This window comes from Mastigoproctus giganteus, chromosome 10 (genome assembly GCF_048544385.1).
Source record: "Mastigoproctus giganteus isolate SK-2022 chromosome 10, ASM4854438v1, whole genome shotgun sequence".
NCBI lineage: Eukaryota > Metazoa > Arthropoda > Arachnida > Uropygi > Thelyphonidae > Mastigoproctus > Mastigoproctus giganteus.
This window is the reverse complement of record NC_143584.1, coordinates 182296220-182320127: the sequence shown is the minus strand read 5'-3', so window position 1 is coordinate 182320127 and position 23908 is coordinate 182296220. Positions and strand designations below refer to the sequence as shown.

At 35.1% G+C, this 23908-nt stretch overlaps 1 protein-coding gene and 1 pseudogene across 1 annotated transcript; one reads left to right on the top strand and one right to left on the bottom strand.

Annotated features, from left to right (window-relative positions):
- Positions 1 to 228: 228 nt before the first annotated feature.
- Positions 229 to 23403, bottom strand: LOC150079599 (zinc finger CCCH domain-containing protein 10-like). The gene is made up of 2 exons (XM_090382626.1): positions 23295 to 23403; positions 229 to 1505 (listed from the first exon to the last, which is right to left on the bottom strand). The coding sequence occupies exon 2, from the start codon at positions 1315 to 1317 to the stop codon at positions 229 to 231; it is 1089 nt and encodes a 362-aa protein (XP_090238752.1). The 5' UTR covers positions 1318 to 1505; positions 23295 to 23403.
- On the top strand, positions 5041 to 5139 carry LOC150079600 (U6 spliceosomal RNA; annotated as a pseudogene).
- Positions 23404 to 23908: the final 505 nt, after the last annotated feature.

The following is a 23908-nucleotide window of genomic DNA, read 5'->3' as shown; positions in this document are numbered from 1 at the left end:
GTTTTAACAAATACCTTGAATGAAGCTATATATAAGTGATAATCTACTGACATATATTTCTAAAAAGTCAGTGCATAAATGTTTACCAATACACAGTTTGTAATTGCTTACATTCTAAGTATTTTATATAGCTCTAAACATTGACAGATAATATGAGACAATATAATTAATTTCAATTCTTATTCAAATCGAGGTAGCACATAAGCATCCTACCTAATGCAATTATTTTTAGTGCCCCAAACTATGAGGAATAACAGGACGCATGCTTCTGGTCATAATTGGATAAGACACCAAAGAAGTGGACTGTGCACTCATAGTAATGATGTTTTGGCGCATACTTGGTGAGAGGGATACGGCTGGCATAGCCTGATCCATAGACACTGGAACAGTAGCTATTGAAACTGGCCCTTGGCCCAAGGTTACAGGAACTACTGGAGCCAGACTTTGGGGAGCTGCAGCTGCAGCAACAGCAAGTTCAGGTGCAATGCGCTGCGGTGGTAGTGTAGTTTGCGCTGCAGCAACACCTAAGTCGCTGGTGTTCATAGTAAGTTGGGTAATAGTAGGAGGGATAGATGCGACAGTGGGAGGAATTGTATGGGGAATCAGGGGCTGAGAAACAGGTGATACAGTGGTAGTCTGCTTGCTCAAGCGCAGTTGGGCATTTTGATCCAAAAGAAATTCATTTGTTGCTGTTAAATCTGCAACCTGCTTTCTTAGCTCTTCAATTTTCCTGTGTAACATTGCATTTTCTTCCTCTAGCATGCGAAAAGGTGAAGAAGTTAAAATATGATGATCCACATGATTTGCATGATGCGAAGCATATCGACTTCCAAATGCCAGGCGTTTTGTCTGGGGTGAAAAATTACAAAAACCTCCATAATGATCAAAATAATCTGGTCTATCTCGTTTTAGGGAAGAAGCATCACGACCTGTTTCTAATTCATATTCTGTAACAGACATATGGCGAAATCTACAATGACCACCACGACGACATTCGCCCTTTAAATAATCTTTGCAAACTGGAATTTCTCCCTTGATTAGGCTAGAAACATTTTCCAAAACACCAGGAGGAAAAAGTCCAGTAGCTCGAAAGTGTTCCTCTTCTTGCTTGGTACAATGCAAAAATTTGCAATTTGGTCGACGGCATTCTTTATTTTGAAAATCATGACAAAACACATACTCCACTTTCCTAGCCAGCTCTTCTGCTTCCCGTAAATCTGGATGTTTGTACTTGCACTGTTTTCCCCTCTTGCAAACATTACGCAGAAAATCCCTACATACATCATCATCAATGCTGTTTACTCCATTTGTAGCCATTTTAAAATGTATATGCTAGAGCAAATTTTGTATATGGTTTTTAAAGCTCTCACCTGTTTTTATTACACTACCAAAACTTCAGTAAGAATGATGTTTAAATTTATGAGCAATATTTAGCAGATGCCAAGCAACAAGCTTATCTTTATTTCCCAGCAGAATGTAATGTGGCTGCCAGCAACGCAATGCAACTGCAAAGGAAATAAGTACACTGTTAGAGGGGCAAGCATGGGCAACATTCTAATTACTGCATAATATTCCAAGTCATACAAAAAATAGTACTAGAAGCAAATAAAAGTATTGACTTTTTGCAAAATAACTACTTCAGTATACAAATACTGTTGCCTGTCAGAATAGCAAGTAATGTAAGTATAACATACAAAGTTTTACACCATTCTCTATATTTATATTTCTTCAATATAATACAATATTACTGAAAGAACTATAACATATACAATAATATATTCAATTTGACCATGTGTTTCATTCAATGATGAATTATACAAGTTTGCATTTTTTTAAAAACTAATTTTACATTAAAACCGAACATACAATTAAGTTAGTGATTTGTAGTGTACCTTCAGTCAGTAGCAGAATTAGGGTGAGACAAGCAGGGTAGCTACCCTGAACATAACCTGATATAGTACATACCCTGGGACTTGCTGTGACTGCAAAATATCTAGTTTAAATATGTTGATTTATGAAATTCTCCTTCCCCAAGAGAAAAGCACTTTTGTTTGTGGACCATTCTAAAGGATAATGAACAAATGACTCATCTGAGTGGCCTTTGGGATAAAGCTATTAACTGTGAATGACAACTCTGAAAACTAAAATTACAAGCATATATACCAAAGGAAAAAAATGTTCATAATGGTGTATAATGCTGAGGATTTATGACCAAACAAAATCTTAAGGGGAAAAAAAAAAGAAGCAAATATCAGATTTTACAGAGCAGGTGGGAAGAAGGTTCAAAAGATTGTAATTAAAAATGTTGTTTATCTAACCACATACAAAATGCTCATATGGTCACTGAAAGAAAGAAAAATATATTATGATATCATTACAGTGCCTTGTGAACATTTTATTGACTGGTAGGAACGTGATTTAACTCTAGATCTGCAGGTACTTTATAGCAAATGTCCGAGGCTCATTTATGTTATTTTCCCCTTTCTGAACAGGAGAAACATATCTCTTTTGTATATTTTTAATTTTTTCTTTTAGTACAGCTTTCAATCTGTTTATGTCTAAATTCCAAGCTGTTAAATTCACCGGACCAATAGAGCAGTATGTCAGATAAGCTATATCGCAGATTCCATACTTCTGAATAGTCCAGCATTTTTTTTTATGGAATTCTTACAGTTTAAACCATGTAGAGATGAATCAATTTACTGCATGCTTCTGTTTGTGGCTAATTCTAGTAGCTATGGCATAGCAAACTCCAGCACAATTTTGAATTTGAGGATACTATTATTTTATTGGTTCAATATAAAGCTACATTTACATATAGATACATGTATTAGCAGAAGTTTCACAAATTGCCTGCATTATAAGGTACAAACTTGTGTATGTTTATATAAAAATACCAATATAAATCACTGCTAAACAAAAAAAAAATTCACGTTAAGTTGGCAAATGATATCAGACGAAGACAGTTTCATGTTTTTAAGTGGACATGCATTACTTCTGGTGAAATTGCATAAAAATAAACATACAACTTAATGTATAATAAGTATAATTTAATTACATAGAGAATGACACACACACACACACACACACACACACACACACACACACACACACACACACACACACACACACACACACACACACACACACACACACACTATATGTGATACAAACTTGAAACTACTTCCAGGTGATAGAGGATATCTTCAACTTTTTATTCATCAGACAGAAAATGTGTGCACTGCAGCAGATGGTGGCATAATTGCAAAACTAATCATGGGTGAAACTTGCCAACCCCAAGAAGGTGCACTGTATACTTTTTTTTTTTTTTAATGATCTACAGTCTACCACAACTGTGATGCATAAATTTTGAATACAATTTAAAAAGAAATCAACGAGTACACTTACAGTTCAGCAATGGTATGAAAAATTCACAAAGGACACCTGTCTGTGAAATCATCCCAGATGAGGTAGGGGGGCCAAACAAAAGCCAGTCACGGCACAGTAGAGCTAGTTTGAGGAAGATTTATGCAAAATCAACAGAAATCCATACAATGTGCTAGTTGTGAGCTTAACATGTCAAGGTCAACAGCATGCAACACATAACATCGGCACCTAAAGATGAAACCATACAAGTTACAGCTCATACTGAAAGTATCGACTGATGATAAAAGCATGAGGATTGAAGTTTTTTGGAAAATTCCGCCGTGACTGTAGTGTTACAATGATGCTGCCATTTAATGCAATGTGCACATTTTCCAGTTTGTGAATATACCACGTGAAAGGGATTTCAGGTTGGAATCATATACCCTACTCGTACAATTACATCTTGGCTTTTTTAGAGGAAGTTTGTGCGGACATCCTGTATTTTCAAGTCAATCTAAAAAAACACATTTATTCCTAATCCAGAAAACATATGTTTATTTAGATGGTAATCAGGACACAAATATGATTAAGGGAAAAAAAAAAAAAAAAAAATTATGAAAAGTGTTTATATTCAAAACAAAATGGAATACAAAGAGTTCAAATAAAACAGAATACAATTAATGCAATTTTTTAAACAATAAACTTAATATCCTAAACATTAATTATTATAAATTTAAACGGATGTATATGGTTCTGCCCAAATCATGTTTTTTTTGAAAACAATGGAATTTTCTGTTGAGTAAAGGCCCTTAATTTTTCCTTTTGAATGATTTCATTTCTTTTACAAAGTGATTGTAAAACTATTTTGGAAGTTCAGAACCATCTGATTAAATTTGCCTTTAGGGAAAATCTTTATTCTGCATAAAAAAATATATACATAAAAAAAAAAAAAAAAGCAGTATTAATTATAAAGGGTCTGATTAGCAAGGTTTACTGTAAATATATATCTGCTTTTGTACCACAATTTCTTTTAGCACACAAAGCGAAATGTAATGTGGGAGAATTCCACTGTGTTCTCATAAAAGCTCATTAAATGTAGAACCTGTATAATTCATTGGTTCTGCAACATTAATGTATGTGGTAAAATCATAAAAAAATTGTTATCTGGAGAAGTCAATGCATAAAGTATGCCATATAATTTGTATGAGCTGATATATTGCAATCTGTATTTCATACAAGTATCCAGATGTAAAAGTAGCTTAAGAGTGTCAGGGGTCTTTGGCTTTGGCCCCAGGTGCACTGCAATGGTTTTCTACATGTATGCTATGCCACTACCTAGTATCTTTTTACTGTTCAGCTCTTATTTCAAATATTTCCCTTGATTAATCTCACACGTATAAGCAAAAAATACCAATGGCACAACAAGTAGTAAATTTTTTTACACCTGAACAAAATATAATTTGATACCATACTTAACTAGTGACCATGAGAACTGAAGCTATAATTCTCCTGGAGAAGACTTCCATAGCCTGATGAAACAAAATCTCCTCCTCAATTAGAGCAGCTGTTATTGCAGCATTTTTGCAGGGGAAATTCTGTTGTGAACAACAACACCACCAAACACCCTATACTAATTCAGAAACTCAATTAATCAAATCTAAAACTGCACATGTGATTTTAAAAAGATATGTGGAAGTATATATATAGACAGAGAAGATTAGCATGGCCCTGTGCAAGGATGACATGCAAAATAGTGAAGCCTTCCACATTTTTTTATGCTCAATAAGCTTGCTTTCCTGTAACACTTGTCAATACTAATACTATTTTATAATAGAAAATATCTTTTCCACTGTTTAGAACAGAAAGTACTGACTTACTTTGAGCGAGCTATAGTAAGGAGAAAAGAATAGGTGGTTAAATGTTTTTCATTGCATACCAACCCCATACTCAATCACAGCATAAAGTGAGTGACTTTGAGCCACCTCATTTATAGATTCGGTAGAATTTCATACATTTGGACCACGTAATTTGCCTGTTTGCTCAATAAATAATGAAGAATTTTCAAATTTTCATTACAGTAGTGAAGGAAGAAAGAAAAACTATTTCTTGAGAAGAAACTTAAGTTTAAACTGGGTGGGCAGGGTGGCCGAGAAGCAAAAACATGGTAAAAATCACTGGGATCAAGTTGACTAAATAATGAATTTTAGTTCTTCCCTATGACATTTATTCAGCAAAATAAAAATGACTGAAATACAATGAGAACTGCACTGTTTCAAACCCTTTGGGAAAGGTTCTTATAGTTTTGTGTAAACAGACCCTAACCCAGGAAGAGATAAAAATGCAAATTCCTTTTATTGACAACACGAGCTACTTTATTCAGCATGCATCCTCTCTGTAATGAAGGCCATTACGTCCCTTATAATCTACTACAATTTCAGGTTAGTGAATTATTTCAGTGATTTGGAAAATAAAATAAATAAGGAGGAATATTATAATATTTCTTATTATAAAGCATATTAGAATATATTTTTTCAAGATAAAAAGTTAATTTCTTGATTGAGGTTATCTATTATCGGTGCTGGACTGGCAGGTTTTTACCCCAGTAGCTCCTAATAATTTCAGCCGGATTTGAATAACTGATATCATTTTAAGACTTAATTAAAGACGGAAATTTACTATTGGCCTCAGTGGTGATCACCTAGAACAGGCTAGCCCTCTCCCTTATAACAACAGCTACAGCATTTTCAGGAAAGTACACAACCTAAAGAGGTTGCCCAAACTTGGTGTTGTGGGCTAAATAAAACTACCATAAAATTGAAGTCATTTCACTAAAGTATATACCGATTACAGGTTAGGTTTATTTCTTGACATATTAAGCACAGAATGCTTATCCAAAATACCTTTCTCACAAAAAAAGGAAAAGGGCTTGGACTTTTGGGGGGGGGGAGAGGAGGATAAAATATGTAAGCTACCTCATAAATAATTTCAATCTTCTGTGGAGCAATCCGATCACCTGCAAATATTGTCTTGGATATTGCCAATCTAATTACTAAAAAGTATATAAATTTCCATTTACACTCTGTACATTCAGAATATAAATGTCACAGCCACAGGAGTTTGCAATTTCTTTGCAATATTACTGAAACAGATAAGCCAGCACAACAGTTAATAAGTTTATACACCACTATGCATTTTGCATAGTCGTGTATAAACTTAATCTTGCAATAGTGAAGATATGATGCTAAGACTCACAAAATTCTGAAAAAGGTTTTAACTATGAAAACGTTTTCAGTGTTAAGTCTTTAAGCATCTACTACCCTGCCTCAGTTGGTATCAAATAACCTCTATATGGTTCAAGAACCATATAGAGGTTATTTACTAATAGAAGGCTGTAAGCCAGTTCTAGTTCCTACTGCTGATGCCACAAAAGACACAGATCAGTGTCTTTCCAAGCAGAAAAAAAAAGTATATACATTTTCTGAAAGACAAGCTTGTTTTTGATTTTCAACTGATAAATTTTATATTATCCTATATGATACTGATATAAAAAGATTAGAGAGCAACTGAAGTCTGAAGGTGCTATTTTTATATATTCTTAAAGGTATCAAAAATTTCCATATCAGTGTTGATTAATTTGTCATAATTTATTACTCTAGATAACTCCATATCCACAAATTTGGACAAGAATGTAAAAAAAGTTGGAATGATGGTGCAAAGACTTGATTTGAACATGGTAGAACACTGTAGGATGAATTAGAATGTTGGGTGAGGCCAGCAAAAATATATCCATAACTCCATATCCACAAATTTGGACAAGAATGTAAAAAAAGTTCGAATGATGGTGCAAAGACTTGATTTGAACATGGTAGAACACTGTAGGATGAATTAGAATGTTGGGTGAGGCCAGCAAAAATACATCTCACATCGTAGCTCAACTGATCACTGTTCCGTAGAAAGAATGGAAAACCAGTGGTATCAACTGGTGGAAAGCTTATCCAGGAGGGTGGAATGTGTCATAAAGAGAGGGACCAATGTGCTTATGAACCAACATGTGTCCAGATACTTTTCTGGAGGTAGTGCTGTGCCTATATTACTGCAGGCATCATAAAAATTTAACACTATGTTCATATCTGCAGTTTTTTTTTTTTAACAACAAAACCCTCTTCAGAAACTGTCTTAATGCTTAAAACATAGCTGTGTATATATATATATATCATGATCAATTAACAATAGCATTATAAGAGGATTATGCAAAAGTAGTAACAATCAGATAACAGCAGGAAAAGAACAATTTATAATTAAGTACTGCAAGTGGTAGCATGCTTGGCAGAGTGGAGCATATGTAAGTGATAGACCGATCACAGTAATACAGTTGGATTAGTTCAAAACAAGACAGATGGTGAAGAGTTGTTCTTTCTGATTGGATTTTGCATTCAACAAACACTCGAAGTAACTAATTTTTTTCAGTGACAGATACATGATATGACGTATCCAATAGTTGTCTTCATTGAAAAACGGAATTTTGCACAGTCAATTAAGAAAGTGTCTAATATAGCTGAATACTATTGAAAGTGAGGAAAAAAAGGGTCATTTTAACACCACTAACAAAATCAGCTGGAAGAATTTCAGCATTGACTGCTGTATCCAAAAAGTCATATTGATTATTTTGACAAATGTGTAATATGAAGTCATCAATGAGTTTTATGCTGCAAAAAATTTATTTCCTATTATAAAGAAAATTCTCAGAAAACTAAATGAAGATAGGATTTGAATGTAGTGAACTTTAAGGTGAATAATTTAACTTTACGATGAACTTTAATTATTCATCGTGAATTTTACAATGAATAATTTAACGTCTAAGATTCCAATGAAAGAAATGTGCAACAAATAAGAGTTCTTCTAAAACAACAATCTGATATTGTCAATTTACAAATTTTATATTTAAGGACCAATAACCGTTCCAGAGAAAAGGACAATCTATAATATATATGGATGAAAAGTGATTGCATAGCTCATATATAGATGCAAAAACACGGCAAGAAAATTACAAAGCGAAGTAAAAAGCGAAGTTTTCTTTATCATAGGAAATAAATTTTTTATAGCATAAAAAGTAAACTAAAAAGTGAGAAAACCAGTTTTAGTACCAGAAAATAAGACTTGTTTAATTATTGCTCATGCCAGAGGGGATAATGGTTTTTACATAATGCTTTACTTATATTTTACTCAACAAAAGATGTGAATTTCACAATGAAATGAACTGGCTGAATTTTGAAATTTATATAGAAAGAAAATTAATCCCAATATTCTCCTAAAAAGTGTATCAGTCATAGATAAATACCCCATATCACAAAATACTTTGTCAGAAAATATTCCATCTAGCAGTAAAAAGTGTGATATGCAAGAATGGTTGTAAAAAATTTGAGTACCATTACAATCATAATATGCTCAAAAATTAACTATACAATCTAATTAAACAACAAACCATCTAAAATATATAATGTGAATAAAATATTAGAGAGATGTGACATGTCTGTATTTCATTTACCACTACCATGCAGGCCTGAACCCAAATGAGTTAATTTTTGAAGAGATTAAATAGTATATTGCATTTCATAATGTATCTTTTAAATTAGTTGATGTTAAATCATAACTTGAATGAAAAGCAGCTGAAATTGGCATTTCAGAATTGAAAAAATGCTGAAAACAGGTTGAGATTGAAAAGACACACGAATCAACATGTGGATTAGCCTCTCATTGATGAAAGGGTTGAAAATTTTAATATACAGTTAGGAGTAAGTGAAGAGGAATCCTTACTTAAAGAAACAGACTGCAAGTGAGGATAAAATTAATTTCTGGGCATCAATAAATTCTGATTAAGTTCACTTAAAATATAAAATAACTTAAAAAGACTTAATGTATATGCATTGTGTATCAGTAGTAAAAGTATGTATTTTTAAAATTTACAATTAACAGTACAAAAAAAAAACAAAAAAAAAAAAAACATGGTTACAAGTATTAATGTATAAGATATTTTTTATTTTATTCATTTTGATTTCTTTTTATCAACAAAATAATTGAATTAATGAATTTTTTGCAAGATACGATGTTTCTCGAAAAACAATTAACAGTATTTAATATTTTCATGTAAAAATTGTTTCTTGTATGGTAGTTTTTTTTTTGGTATTTTTCTTGATGTTTTGTTTTTTGTTTATTATTTGAAATGGCGTGTTTTAAATTTTACAGGCAAAAAAAAAAACTCTAGGATTGGGTCCAACAGTATACATAGAAATATTATACATTCCATGCTTTTGTACTGAGAACTTAAAAGTTCAACATTCAATCCCTCATTATGCATTTGCCCTGCAGTGATGTATGATGTGCAGTTTAAAACATCCAAGCACAATGTCGGACACAGTATGTACTGATTATATTTCTTCTTATGTAGTCTCACAGCTGTAGTAATTAAGAAATTTCACATGTAGAGTGGTTTTTACCAGAACATCTTACATAGTAATTGTCTTATTTGTTTCTAAAAATGGTAGTCCCAGAGATTTCAGAATTAGTACTGATACAGTGTGCAAGAAAATCAGAGATATTTGCTGCATACACTACACTACATTTCCCTCAGTTCATATGTACCAATCACCAGGCCTTTTAAATTCCTCCAGTCTGTCAGCCTCAACTACCTATGGAAAAACTGGTTGAACTTGCAAGCATCACTCCCTGATTGAAAAAATTCCAGTAAGAATGAAGCACTACAAAGGTGATGCTGATCACTATACACAACTATGAGAGTATCTTTCTCAACAGCACTATGCCAGGCATTACCATGGTCAACACACAGTGCCAGTTAATACACTGCACTATCAATAATATCTGAACACCTATATATATATATATACAAATAACTTTTATTTACAGGAAAACTAATCTATGTTGTTGTTATTTGGTTTTTAGGAGCATTAGCAACTAAGGCCATATTGCTCCGGGGACATGTGGTGGTCATTCCCTGACCTTTCCGCATCCTCCATATTTGGTGGTCACGGGCTCAAACCCCGGTCTAATCAAGAAGCATGTGCTACGCACTGCTGCTCCTGCCCACCGAGGTGCCCCCACTAATCTATGCTGAAACCTTTAGCCTTTATGACAATCTCTAGTCCATGTGGAACACTCTCCATCAGATTTTTGTAATGTCCTACAATGTTTCCCACCATTTGGCCTTCAAAGTGGTGACCAGTTCAGCTGTTTTTTGAACAGCCTCTCTGCTCAAAGATCCAATTCATCTCAGAGGTTCTGTAGGAATGAAGTCAGCACTATGGGCAGGCCAGTGCAACTTTTTGACACTCATCTCTTCAAACCAGTCAGTCATAACCTGAGCAGTATAACAAAGTGTTGTCGTGCTGATACAAGTATGGGCCTTCCTTGGCATGCTGCCAATGTACGCAATGCATCATTGTCAAGAATTCTAGATAAACCTTCGCATTCATGGTTTTGCCCAAAACAACCAATGGTCTAGTCCAAACCATGAAAAACAGCCCCAGCTCCAGATCAACACACTGCCTCTACCAAACTTCATTACTGGGTTGATACAGTCCAGCAGGCAGCTTTCTCCAAGCATTTACCACACACAGGCATGACTATCAGACTGTACTGGTAGACCACATACTGTGACTTTTTACTCCAAAGCACAACCTTCCATTGGTCTTCAGTCCAAGAACAGCAGGCCTTACACAAAGACATAGTGTCTGGCATTACTTGGGGTGATTAGTGGCTTGCAGATGGCTACGTGACTGTAGTAACCCATATCATGCAGCATCCTGCACACTGTACTAGTGCTGATACATGTTTCAATCATCGCACTGAGGACCTGTGTGTGTGTATACTGCAACAATATCGACCTTTGTTTTTTTTTTTTTTTTTTTGGTAGTTATTGGCGCATCGGCTTCTGTGGCCATAGTGCACCTCCCAAGGTTTTTTGCAGTACTCTGATCCAAGCCCGAGGCGGGATTCGAACCCGCGACCTTTGGGTTGCCAGGCAGGCGCTTTACCCACCCGGCTAGCCCGGTCGGCAAAGTTTATTGAAACACAAGCAGTTGCTCTTGACATCTCAAAGGCTTTCGATCGTGTCTGGCATAAAGGTCGGCTCGACCTTTGTTCCAAGCAGATAATTCTTTGCACTGCTCTCCTTCACATTCTATCAGCTTCAGAGGTTTTCTGTGTTGTTTCACGACAGTTTTAGCAATAGTCTGCTTCCATTTGCAGATCACATCACCAATCATCAATCTAGAGATCTTCAGGGAGGTTGAAAAGTCACGTATAGACCGAATGTTTATGTGGCACCCTATTATCATTCTGTGCTAGAAGTCTTAACTACATTGATCATGGCATCTTGCATTCACAACTGTACTACTGTCTCCTTTGAAGACCCATGAGTATATTTTTAGTTGTGTCTGATACATAGTGCTTGGAAAGAACATGATCAAATGTCAATGGAGGGGTGTCCACTGTATTTCTTCAGTCTGTGACCTAAAATGCATCAACTCCAGTCTAAATTTCTTTTTGCATAATTTGAATTTCTATCTATTCATATTTCACTTTCATTCATTTTGTCAGCCCTTTCAGACCCTTATAGATCTTCATCAAGCCTCACTAAGGTACCTGTTGCCAAGCTCTGTAGCCTGTGTGTGTGTATTTTTTAAAAACCCCAAAACCCAAACATGAATGGCATTAGAACCTACAGTATTTGTAATTAGTATTCTGCATGGGTTAAAAGTTGATGGAAGATACTTATTAAGGAAGACTCATCCATCAAACAAAAGTAAAAGGGATGAGGAAGATGAAAAGTTACTTGTGACTTTTGAGTTGGACAGTGAATGGATGTTGACTGGCTAAGGCATATGTTAAACTGTCATGGAAGGGTGCAGTAGATTCACAGATACCAATTCAGAAGAACAGTGGTCACAGCAGTACGTAGAAAAGGCACGCAGAAGAAACTAAACATCCATGAGACAAAGTGAAGAGGCTTTGTAAGAGATGGGTCATTAATTATCCTGACAGCTTTTCTTAAGAAAAGTCAAGGAGCTTGAGGTCGATGTCAAAACAATATTCTATGTTAGGATGGATTTGTAAACAAATTCTGTTTATACTCTAGGACAACCACAAGATCAAAAGACACTGGCATATTTAGTTGTCAAGTGATATGGTTACTCAAATGCACATACTTCTGCACCCTTGCACTTAACCATTTGCTATGGCAGCTGTTTAGAAGAAAAGTAATGGTGACAGTGTAAAGGAAGTGTTTTTATGAAAAGAAATACTTGTGATGTGCTTATTCTAACAGAGATTAGAAGTCAGGGTGCTCCCCAACAGACTTCTTATCTTGTCTAGAAATCTGAGTGTCAGTGAAGATGAGCATAGAAGCAATACTCTTTTTGAGAGAAATAAGACAGGACTGAGTTTTAGATTGAGGTTTGAGGTTAACTAGTTTTCTCTGCCACATTGGAGAATTACAAGAAGATTAGTATATCGGTTATGGATTAATATGTATATTTGAGAGGGTGAGCTGTTTGTGCATGGCAAAGTTTACCAAAGTGGATGATGAAATGTGTGCTATCATTAGCAAAATTACAAACGGCTCACATCTGGTGAGTATGGGCTTGGCACACCCAGGGTCCTGAGCTGAATATCATGACTCTTCTCTTTCTTGGTGATTCCCTTCTACTTTTGACTGTCTCTTAGGGTAACTTGTGATTCCCCAGGAATGGTGACAGTGTAAAGGAAGTGTTTTTATGAAAAGAAATACTTGTGATGTGCTTATTCTAACAGAGATTAGAAGTCAGGGTGCTCCCCAACAGACTTCTTATCTTGTCTAGAAATCTGAGTGTCAGTGAAGATGAGCATAGAAGCAATACTCTTTTTGAGAGAAATAAGACAGGACTGAGTTTTAGATTGAGGTTTGAGGTTAACTAGTTTTCTCTGCCACATTGGAGAATTACAAGAAGATTAGTATATCGGTTATGGATTAATATGTATATTTGAGAGGGTGAGCTGTTTGTGCATGGCAAAGTTTACCAAAGTGGATGATGAAATGTGTGCTATCATTAGCAAAATTACAAACGGCTCACATCTGGTGAGTATGGGCTTGGCACACCCAGGGTCCTGAGCTGAATATCATGACTCTTCTCTTTCTTGGTGATTCCCTTCTACTTTTGACTGTCTCTTAGGGTAACTTGTGATCCCCCCCCCCCCGGTGCAGCATAAGCCTCAGGCTTCCTTGCACCATATGGCTATTAATAATAATCATAATAACATAATTTTCATTCATTGAAAGAGAGGCATTAACATACAAAAGGAACAAGTGGGAGAAAGAAATGAATCTTGGGGACACCAACATTAGTTGGGAACTTGACAGCTGTCTACCATCACTCACAGTGAGTGGTCAGAACTGGATACCCAATTACAAAAAACAGTTGACCATCCATAAACTGGAAGCTTATTTAAAAAACCTTTGTGCCAAACACAATAAAAATTCTTGGAAATATCAAGAGTAACTGCTTGAATACCAACAAACTTTTCCAGAGAATTTGTCCAAAGATGAGTAACATAAGATAATATATTAGCATTGGATCAACGTTGAAAGAATTCATATTGGCAATCAGTGATCAAATGGAAGGTTTGAGTGTTAAGATTTGGCAGTTAATGGATTTCTCCATTATTTTGGAAATAGTAGAGTTAAGTGCAATGGAATGATAACTGGATGCAAGGAATTTGCTTTTTTAGAAAAAGGCTAGATATAAATAAATTCCAGTGAAACAAGAAAGTGCAAAAAGGCAACAAAAAATGAGTGCAAGCTCAGAGCACAGGTTTTGAGAACAAGTGGAGTAACAGAACCTGGAACTTTATTTTCATAAATGTTTTCAGTATTCTTCTAACATCCTTCTGTAAGAAGACCACAGGAGGCATTTTATATGGCAGGAGGAGATCTGCCAAGATCATCAATACAAGAGTTACAAGGAAAGTAGGATGCTAATAAAGTCAGCTTCATCTAGAGCTGAGGCGGCAATAAAAGTGGATGGAAAGAAAAGTGGATGGAAACTGCTGCCAACAGTTTTGGCCAGAAATCAGAAGGCTTGGCTACCACTTAGGCAAAAAGCAAGTTTTATACTGTTAGACTGTGTTTTGGCTGGTTAATAATTGTTACTTTACAGCTGTTGTGAGCAGAAAATAAACCTGGATATGTGAATAAAAGCCAATTGCAATATGCTACATTCTAATCTTGAACAACCTTAGTACAATTATTAAAAATTTTTTTAAATAATGAGAGTTTAAATTAAAGAGTTTGAATTAAAAGTTTAGATAAATAATGAGACTTTATTCCTATAAGAATAACTTTAAGACTACTAACATGATCTGAGCAAGCATTAGGACTGAAAGATTTAAAACAGTAATTAAAACAGTAATAAAGAGATTTGTATGAATGTGCATTTTGAAAGGTTGCTAAGGGTGATTAAGAACGTTGGATGCGCGTGAGCAGAAATGTCTAGTATTCTGGTAAGTAAATGCACAAGTTGTATAAGGTCATCAGTAACAGAAAAAGCCTCAGCATCTCAACCAGCTGGGGCTACATAACTAGAAAGCTGAAACCAGCTTTCTAGTTATGTAGTCCTCTAGTTATGAATATTAAAATTGGCAATGAAAGTTTACACTGCTGGACTGGCAGTCTTCTAGTCGAGACTGAAAATTTATTTACAACCAACAGTGATACAACAAAGGTTGAACAGTGTGATTATTATCAACATTCACAGAATCATCATAAGCCAGAACAGACACAAGGTAACAAATACTCGGCTTGTTATAGCCCTAATGAAGCACAAGTTTTCACTTTGTTTGTTAACATTTAGTAATAGTTTCTCTAAAAATAATAATAGACAACAATAACAGATTTATTTATGTTATGATAATAATCCTATAGTTATTTACTCATGGTCGGATGGATCATGTTCCTTAGGCCATTCATGTGTAGCAATTCAAGTTCTGTGACAAGTGAAAAATCAAATTCCGCCCACCCCAACAATTCACATGAATCCAGCACCTCCAGAAACACAGGTATACATAACGTGACCATTTATTTTTTTTACTCAAAACGGAACATCTACTAATTTTTAGGTAATAGTATGTGTATTCAAGAAAACGCATATTTCTTCAGTTTTTATTTATTAATGAAAAAAACAGGAATGAAGACATGAAAATAAATAATTTATGTGGTCTTATATTTTTCTGAAGAACAAATTTGCTTGAGTATATTTGGTGTTGATTTCAAATAAGAATGAAATTCTTGGCAGGATTTCTTAAAATTTACTTTGGTAATTAACATTGCTTTAAGAACTGCGACTTGCAACTGTGTTTTTTCACTCGTCCATAACTTATTCATAAGAGAAAAGACCCTTTCTACGGGTGCATTACTGCCGGACATACATAAAATATATTCAATAATTATACGAAAGTTCGTACGATTCAAATTATTGGTGTGAAAGTGTTAGAACAATTCCACCCAACGACTTTCGGTTGAAACATTCCCAGTGTTCCATTCTGTCACTTTTTGCGGTGTAATGTAGTTAGAAATAAGTGAATACTCATCAAATACTTCTGTACCTTGGTTACAATTAATAAATCCCTTTTCGATCAATGCATCCATTACACTTTGAATTTTTCCCACGTAGGTATTTTGGTTAAATTCGCCTATTCAAATATTTCTAATTCTTCAAAGAATAAAGTCCACTGCTCCAAATATATATTTTTTTGCTTATTTTATAGAACTCAGCAGCTGTAGTTTTCATATATTCTTTGTCAACACCACTGCAGCCACTTTCTTGCAATTTTGCTATTAAATTACGAACGGAGTGTGAAAGAAACAGAGTACTTTGTTTCAAGGCCAAATTGTCTTTAAGTTGATTTATTTCCTTCGTGACTTCAATTACAGAAATACTCTGACCCTCGACCTTTAACACAGCTTGATGGAATGTTGCTGACTGTGCATGCATAAAAAAAAGCCATAATTCAGAGTTAGGGTTTTCAAAAAAGGTTCTCAATATGTTTGGACATTTATCGATACTCAAAAAGTAGTTTTTTAATGGCTTGTACAGTTTCAAAACTCTTTAAATAGCAGGCATAAGCGCAAGCCACCTAGTTTTACTATAGCCTAGCAATTTGTGATACTCTGTGGCAACTTCATTACAAAATTCTTTCAGAGCTACCACGCGAACACTATAGATATAAAAATGTGAATATATTTTCACAATAACGCACTCAAAGTCTATAGGTAGACAATCTGCGGCAGTTTTAATCGCATTGTGAATTATGTGAGCTCCACACCCGATTCCTATCAATGTTCTTCCGAGAGATAAATTTAGTTTTGCATAAACATTGTTGACGCCTCGTCTTTTCAATCCACCAAAATTGCAGTTAGTATTATCTCCACAAAATGACACGATTTTTGAAGTCAAATTATTTTCTGTCAATACTTTCATTAGATAATTGACAATAACATCTGATGTTTTGCCCGGTTAATCTTGAAATTCTAAACGTTTGACTTGTGTGCCTTCGTATGGTAAAAATAAGCGAACTAAAACAGGGAATATTTTCTTGGACCCGTGGTTTGAAGCATCAGTTAATATAGTAACAGTTGCATTCGCTGAGATGATCTTTTAATTCACCTATTACTATTGGCGCTAACACATTTACAACAATAGCTTCTGTTTTCGTATGAGCACATCTAAATTTCTGTTCAAAACATGTTTGAATTAACTTAGAAGCACAATCGTTTGAGAGAAAACTGTGGTTCTCTTGCACCGCATGACAAGCCCAGGCGCCTTCCGTCGCAGCAACTTCCAGATCTTTCGAAGTTGATGAATCAGTTTTCTTAAAAAAATTAAGCATCGAAGAACTTGAAGCGGCAGCAAGATCGGAATTTTTATGTTTTTTTGATCTTAAATGTTGGTTAATATCGCTGGCACCTCCATGGGCTATGCTAAATTCTGTACGACATTTTTCATATCTGACGTCCGATGGAGTACTTCTTTGCTTTATAAACGGGTACTTAGTTTCTATGTTAACATTAAAAGTGCACTTGCGTTTAGGCATTGTTAAAATGAAGGGTTCACGTACAAGAAATTTAAATTGACTATAATAACACGATAAAAAAACAATCAATCGTCAAGAAAGATGCGTGAGCCGTCTAAGCGTTTGTTATTTGGTTTTTAGGAGCATTAGCAACTAAGGCCATATTGCTCCGGGATATGCAATGGTCATTCCCTGACCTTTCTGCATCCTCCATATTTGGTGGTGATGGGCTCAAACCCCGGTCTAATCAAGAAGCGTGTGCTATGCACTGCTGCTCCTTCCCACCTGGCTATAGAGGCGCCCCTTCTACGCGTATTAGCAACCGAGGAGCGAGCTACCAGGCTTCTGACCGACTTACATATGTGTGAGACGTATTGCCATGCCGTCATTGCCGCGCTACTAGGTGCTACAGTTGGATGATTTTTTAATTTTTCGCGCCTTTTTTTTTGAAATTGTTACTGTGGGTTGCTCTCTTTCTGAAAACGGGACATTTTGGCATCCCGAAGCTGTGCTTGGGGAAAACAGGATAGGCTACCTAAAAACGGGACGCATGGTCACGTTAGGTATACACTATACTGATGGCATGCGTTTTCCTGAGACTGATCTACTGCTGATAAAAATGAAAGAACTGCTCCTGATCCAGCATTTTGAAATAATCTTGCAAATATTGAAAAAAAAAAAAAAAAAAAAAAATATGGAAATTCCTAATAATCAATGGAAGAAGTTATACAGATAGGTGGTAATTATACTAAAGGTTAATGTAATAATAAAATGTAGTTGCCTGTTATCATCTAGTTGCCATTTCTTTTTCCTTTAACTCTCAGAAATATTACATTCCTAACTGTAATAATTACTTTCAAAAATAATTTTTGAAAAAAATAATTTTTTCAAAAATTATTTTTTTGCAACTTCTTTCGTTCACAGTATGTTGGAAACAGGGCATCTGAATGCAGGTTATGCTGATAATGAATAATATTATTAAGATAAGTTTGTGGGGTAACTTATTCCAATGATCAACAGCATGGTGGCTGATGGTGAATTTCAAAAGATCTAATCTGTAGCTTCCCAAAATTTCACCACCCCAATAGATAACACTACACTACACCAAAAAGGATCTTATTCAAGCCACACATCTCTCTGGGAGTTCCTGTTCAATGAATATAAGTTAAAATAAATAAATAAATGTCCATTTATTATTTGGATGGACAAAGCCAGAAAAGTTTACAACTTCATTGTAACTGTTTTATTGCAGCTGACATAACAGTGGAACAGCTGATAATGGGTTGTGCACTTTTTTGTGGCAGCATACAGGCTTGATTTTGCAGTGTGCTAATTTGCACTCATGCACGTTACCCCAACAACCACAGCCAGCCCTTTAGTTTTTTTTTTTTTTTTTTATGTTATTAAAAAGTAATGCTTTTTATAGTAATCACATAAGAAAGAACAACTAGTTGGACACTGCTGACAGTCCTGAACAAAACAATTTGATTGGACAATTTCATGATGATATTGTAAGAGCTGACAAACAAAACTTGTTCTGATTTTGCTGAACTATTTGGGATGGCTGGTTACTGATACGGAAGGAGAACTAGAAATTATTCTTGGAGGTGGCAAAAAGGCCTACCACTACTTTGCTGACAATGAGCTTCCAGTTCCCCACATAGTAATAAAAGTAATCCGGCTCACCTGAACCTAACCAAGTGGGTGACCAGAGGGCCTCTTTCTTCTGGCCAATTAGCCAGCAGAAAGAGGGCAGATCCCAACATCAGCTTGCTTCACATTACTGTGGGCTAAGGCAACGTGGGCTAGATCACTTCACATTACTGTGGGCTAGATCACTTTCCTTTATCAACCTACAGATGAATTCAGATTACCAAGGGCAGTTTAGTTCTAGCAATTTTTCAGGACAGTCAGCAGTAACCAACTTGGAATTTTCCCCCATGTGATTGTTTAATTGTTTATAGCTTAAATTTTTAATTTTACTTTTACTTTAATATTTACTGACAAGAACCTTCAGATTATGATGAATAATCACCCTAACCACTCATCATAAGCAAATAAATCAGCACCCATTTTTTGCATACGGGCCTACGGTTCCTGAAATGAGAAGGGGGTGTTTTTTTTTTTTTTGGCTGATGCTATATAAGCTTGCTTTCGTGCATCATGTGCTAATGCTATCAAATTCTTATGCAACTGGCTACCGTTAAAGTGAAAAATATGTTGCTGAAAGAAGTCAATCAGTACCACTTGACATCTGACAGTTTTTCCTCCATTGAGAAAAGCAGATAAACACATTTCATATTACCAGAACTGGCTATGTTCTTTCTTTATGCACAAAAGCAAAGTTCTGAAAAATTAGAACCTTTCTGATCCTCAAGCAAATGCTAGAGGATTAAATTTACAGAAAGTACTGACATGACATAGTCACCACACAACTGCAGCCATTGGTAGAGAAGCAAATCTATTTCCTTTCATAGCTATATCCCATATCATCCATATCTCTTCCCCCTACATACTGTGCTTCCTCCACTTCAGATCAGTTAACTCCAGCCCTGATTGAAGATGCCAAAAGAGTTCCTCCAGTCATAGATGAGAAGGAAACTAAAACCTCTCCAAGCAAGTGGTGATGTACAGGGCGATTCTAAATTATTGTCGGGGTTTCCATGGCCTATAATTTTCTAACTGGAAACAACAAAATAAAACTGCTTATGGAATATGAAAGTGTAACTCAAAAATTTTTATTATTTATAAAATCAACGCTGCAGAATGCTAAACAACTTCAATACGCATGCCTTTTGTGGCACATAAGATGTCCAAGCGATATTCAATTTCCCTCCAAGTGTCCAGCATTTGTGGTAACTGTTTCAATCGCAGCAACAATTCTGAGCTTCAGTTCATCGAGGGAGGTCACAGGGGTCTTGTACACAATGTCCTTCAAGTATCCCCACAGGAAGAAATCAAGCAGCGTAAGATCAGGTGAGCACTGAATTGGTCCACCACGCCCAACCCAGCACCCAGGAAAATGCATGTCAAGAAATTCTCGGACAATAAGAGCCCAATGTGGCGGTTTGTTGTATACCTAACTGCAAAGAAGCTCGTTTAGTTGATTTTTGTGGGCTTCGAGAAAACGCTTCGTGGATTCAATTAACATCTTCCTGCAAAGTGCTCGGTCTTCCCGCTCCTTTTCGGTGCAGAACACTACCAGTCTCTTGAAATTGCTCTAACCAATGTCAGATAGCATTATCTGAAGGTGGATCTTTTCCATACTGAGTTCTGTGTCGACGTTGCAATGTGATAATGGACTTTGTTTCGAAAAACCAAAGTACGCATATTGTCTTCCCTTGAAGATTTGCCATCTTGAAGTAATGCCGTCAATATCAACCCAGACATCAATGCGGTGAGTACAGCATTGTCAGAGGAGAGACAACTGGAAGATCGTTGTCTTCCAGTTGTCTCTTTTTTTGATGATTGTTTACGGTTTGAAAATTATAGGCCACAGAAACCCCGACAATAATTTAGAATCAACCTGTATAATGCCAACTAAGCTGCCACAAAGTATTAAAGTAAATAAATCCTGACATAATTAAATTTGGAGAATAAAAATGCAATTCATTATGTATTGTTAAAAATAAAGAACTTGGAAATTCTATGTTTGTATTCTGACCCATACAAAAAGGAACACTTGGCAGTTTTAACTATTACTGGTCAAGATGTTGGAGATTACATCATTCCTGCACTCTAACCACTGTGACAGTATATAGCTGCATTTTAATTAGTGAATGTTTGAAGTATTTTGGCTGTTCTAGATGGGTTATGATATGCGAGAATGTTAGCAGGTCGGGGTTATCTGTTGATATTTGCATGCAAAGTTAGTATCTTAGTGATAAGTGGCCATATACATCATGCAACTCAAAGATAGTGTTTTCAAGGTGCCCAACACTAGATTACACACGCATTGCTACTTGCTTTCATGTATACCAGAGCATCCTGAATACAAAAGAAAATACATTCAAACCTAAAAACCAAATTTCTTCCCACTGTCACTTCATCATTTTAGTTCAATTTGGGAACATCGCCCGTTACTACCTTATTTGAAAGGCAGCCCTGCTCCCAGATCCATTATAACAAACTACTTGATAGACAAAATCGTTTGAACCAACTCATCACACTAACTTAAAAAAAAAAGTAGACCTTTCTGTTACAGCTATGAGCTGGAGACAGCAGCTTGAGTGTAGACACAGTTTTATAAAAAAATTACCATTATCAATAAAGGCATAGAATGGACAACCATACCTACACAGGAAATCACTGCTGGCATAGCAGAGGGAAATTCCTCCTTTCATATAGCAAAAGTCCTCACAGACTACACGGTATAGGGAGTCTATGAGCTTTAAAGGTGGGTGTGAACAGTTTAAAAAATACCATAAAAAAAAGCAATTTTTAAAATGTCATACAAGAATTTACTTTATCTTTTATAATACTCAATCAACAATCATCATTTCACATGTCAATCAAACTGCAGAGAAGTATCCATTTATTTTCTGCAATAATTACATTTTTGCTGCATTATATTTAGAACGACAAATATACAATGTACATACTTTATATAATTATGTGAAGTTTAAGGATTCTTCAAAATTGCTTAATGTTATCTATTCATAACATCAGATTAGGCTTCACTCAAAGAACAAGAGTGGTGCTTTGAATGTCAGACAAAACAGGGTCACCTAACCTGTTATTTTCAAATGGTTATTCAAGAGCATGATAAACTGTTCCCTCCCCAAATGTTACTTTTCATAAAAATATTTTATCAATATTTTTTATGAAAAATATTGATAAAATATTTCAGTTTTGCTAGTGGGTAGGAAATGGGCAGTTCAAATTTCCCACTGGTTTATTGCTCTAAGGACTTCTCTTTACAGTGCTAACCCTTGAATTTTGGATGATATTAAGGTCATTATAAAAGATAAACTAAACATAAGGCTATTCAAGATTAAAAATAGAACTGCTGTAAATGAACAAGTACATAGTAGTTGCAGCTACTCTTGCACGCTGCCATTCTTCAGATTTTGTTGTTTTCAGGCGCCATCATGAGAATTGAAAAGATTCAGGATTGTTCTGGCATAGTTTTCGTATAATTTCTTAAGTTTCAGCAAATATCAACAGATACTAAATACCACAATGCAGTTCAGATAAATTCCTTGAATTAAAATATTAACATTACAGCTGATAATCACGATCACAAACAACTTCATATATAACAACTATATCAACAAAACTACAGTATATCTAATGAGAGAATAACTCGTGTACACAGGTCATCGTGCAATTCCAAGTGTAGTTACAATGCAGTTCTGTATAAAGCTGAAAAATAAATGCTTCGCAAGCTGCGGTAATACTCAACTAATTATTGTCTTCTCCACAACAGTTGATAGTCCCTAAAAATAACTTACAAATAGTGCAATAGTGCTGAGAAAGAGAGAAAGGATTGGATTCATAATTTATACATACATAATATTCGCAAGATTTAAAATTTTCTGAGATAATTAACCAGTTAATCAATAGTTTTGTACACTATGCCTATTCAATACTTAGGCACAATATACAAAATTCGTGATTTCAATAATTCAAAAGTTCCCTATATCGTCACCTTCAGGGAAAAGGACAACGCGATTTTAAAGCAATCAGGCCATGTTCTTAGATTACGTATATAATCATGGATACCCCTCTCTCTCTCAATATGGCTAAAATGGATAGAATTTGTTAATTCTATTTGAGTCGGAATAATCACATATTGCTATTCCACTTACAAGTGTGCAAGATTAGCCAATAATTTCTTTCGATGGTTAGTAAATATGCAAATATTTTCTAAATAAAACTAATAAAGTACACGTCACACAGCCACCATATTGTACCACTCCACGGCTAGATATGATAACTGTACATTGTGGTAAAGCCGTTGCTGTATCCAGCCGCAATAAGAAAAAAATCCAGAAGAAATCCCAAAACAGTAAATATTATATTTTAAGTACAGTATATTCTAATTAAGTACTAAGAGATGAAAGTACATTTTATTATCATCAACATATAGTTAGCGATATTAAATGAATATGACAATATGCAATTTGATGTAAAAGGTACAGACTCCATATTGCTAACTTCTACCACCAGGGTCCTGCTAACATAAATTCCTGGAAGTATTCTATCCAGGCGCCAGCATTTCGGAGCGATAAAATAAATATCTGATTATTTTTCTTTCATTCATTCTTTATTTATTTTTTATGAATTTTAAGCAGAATTTCTAAAATTTTTACTCAGCTGATCAATAAGTATATACAAATTTATTTCTTCTCGATTGTTGTGAATGGAACGTTCTCAACACGTTCAATCACTCACTTTTAGTTCAATCATTCACTTTTAGTTA

Bases quoted from the DNA above. Each gene is read 5' to 3' on its own strand.
- LOC150079599 (XM_090382626.1), bottom strand. From the start codon at position 1,317: ATGGCTACAAATGGAGTAAACAGCATTGATGATGATGTATGTAGGGAT.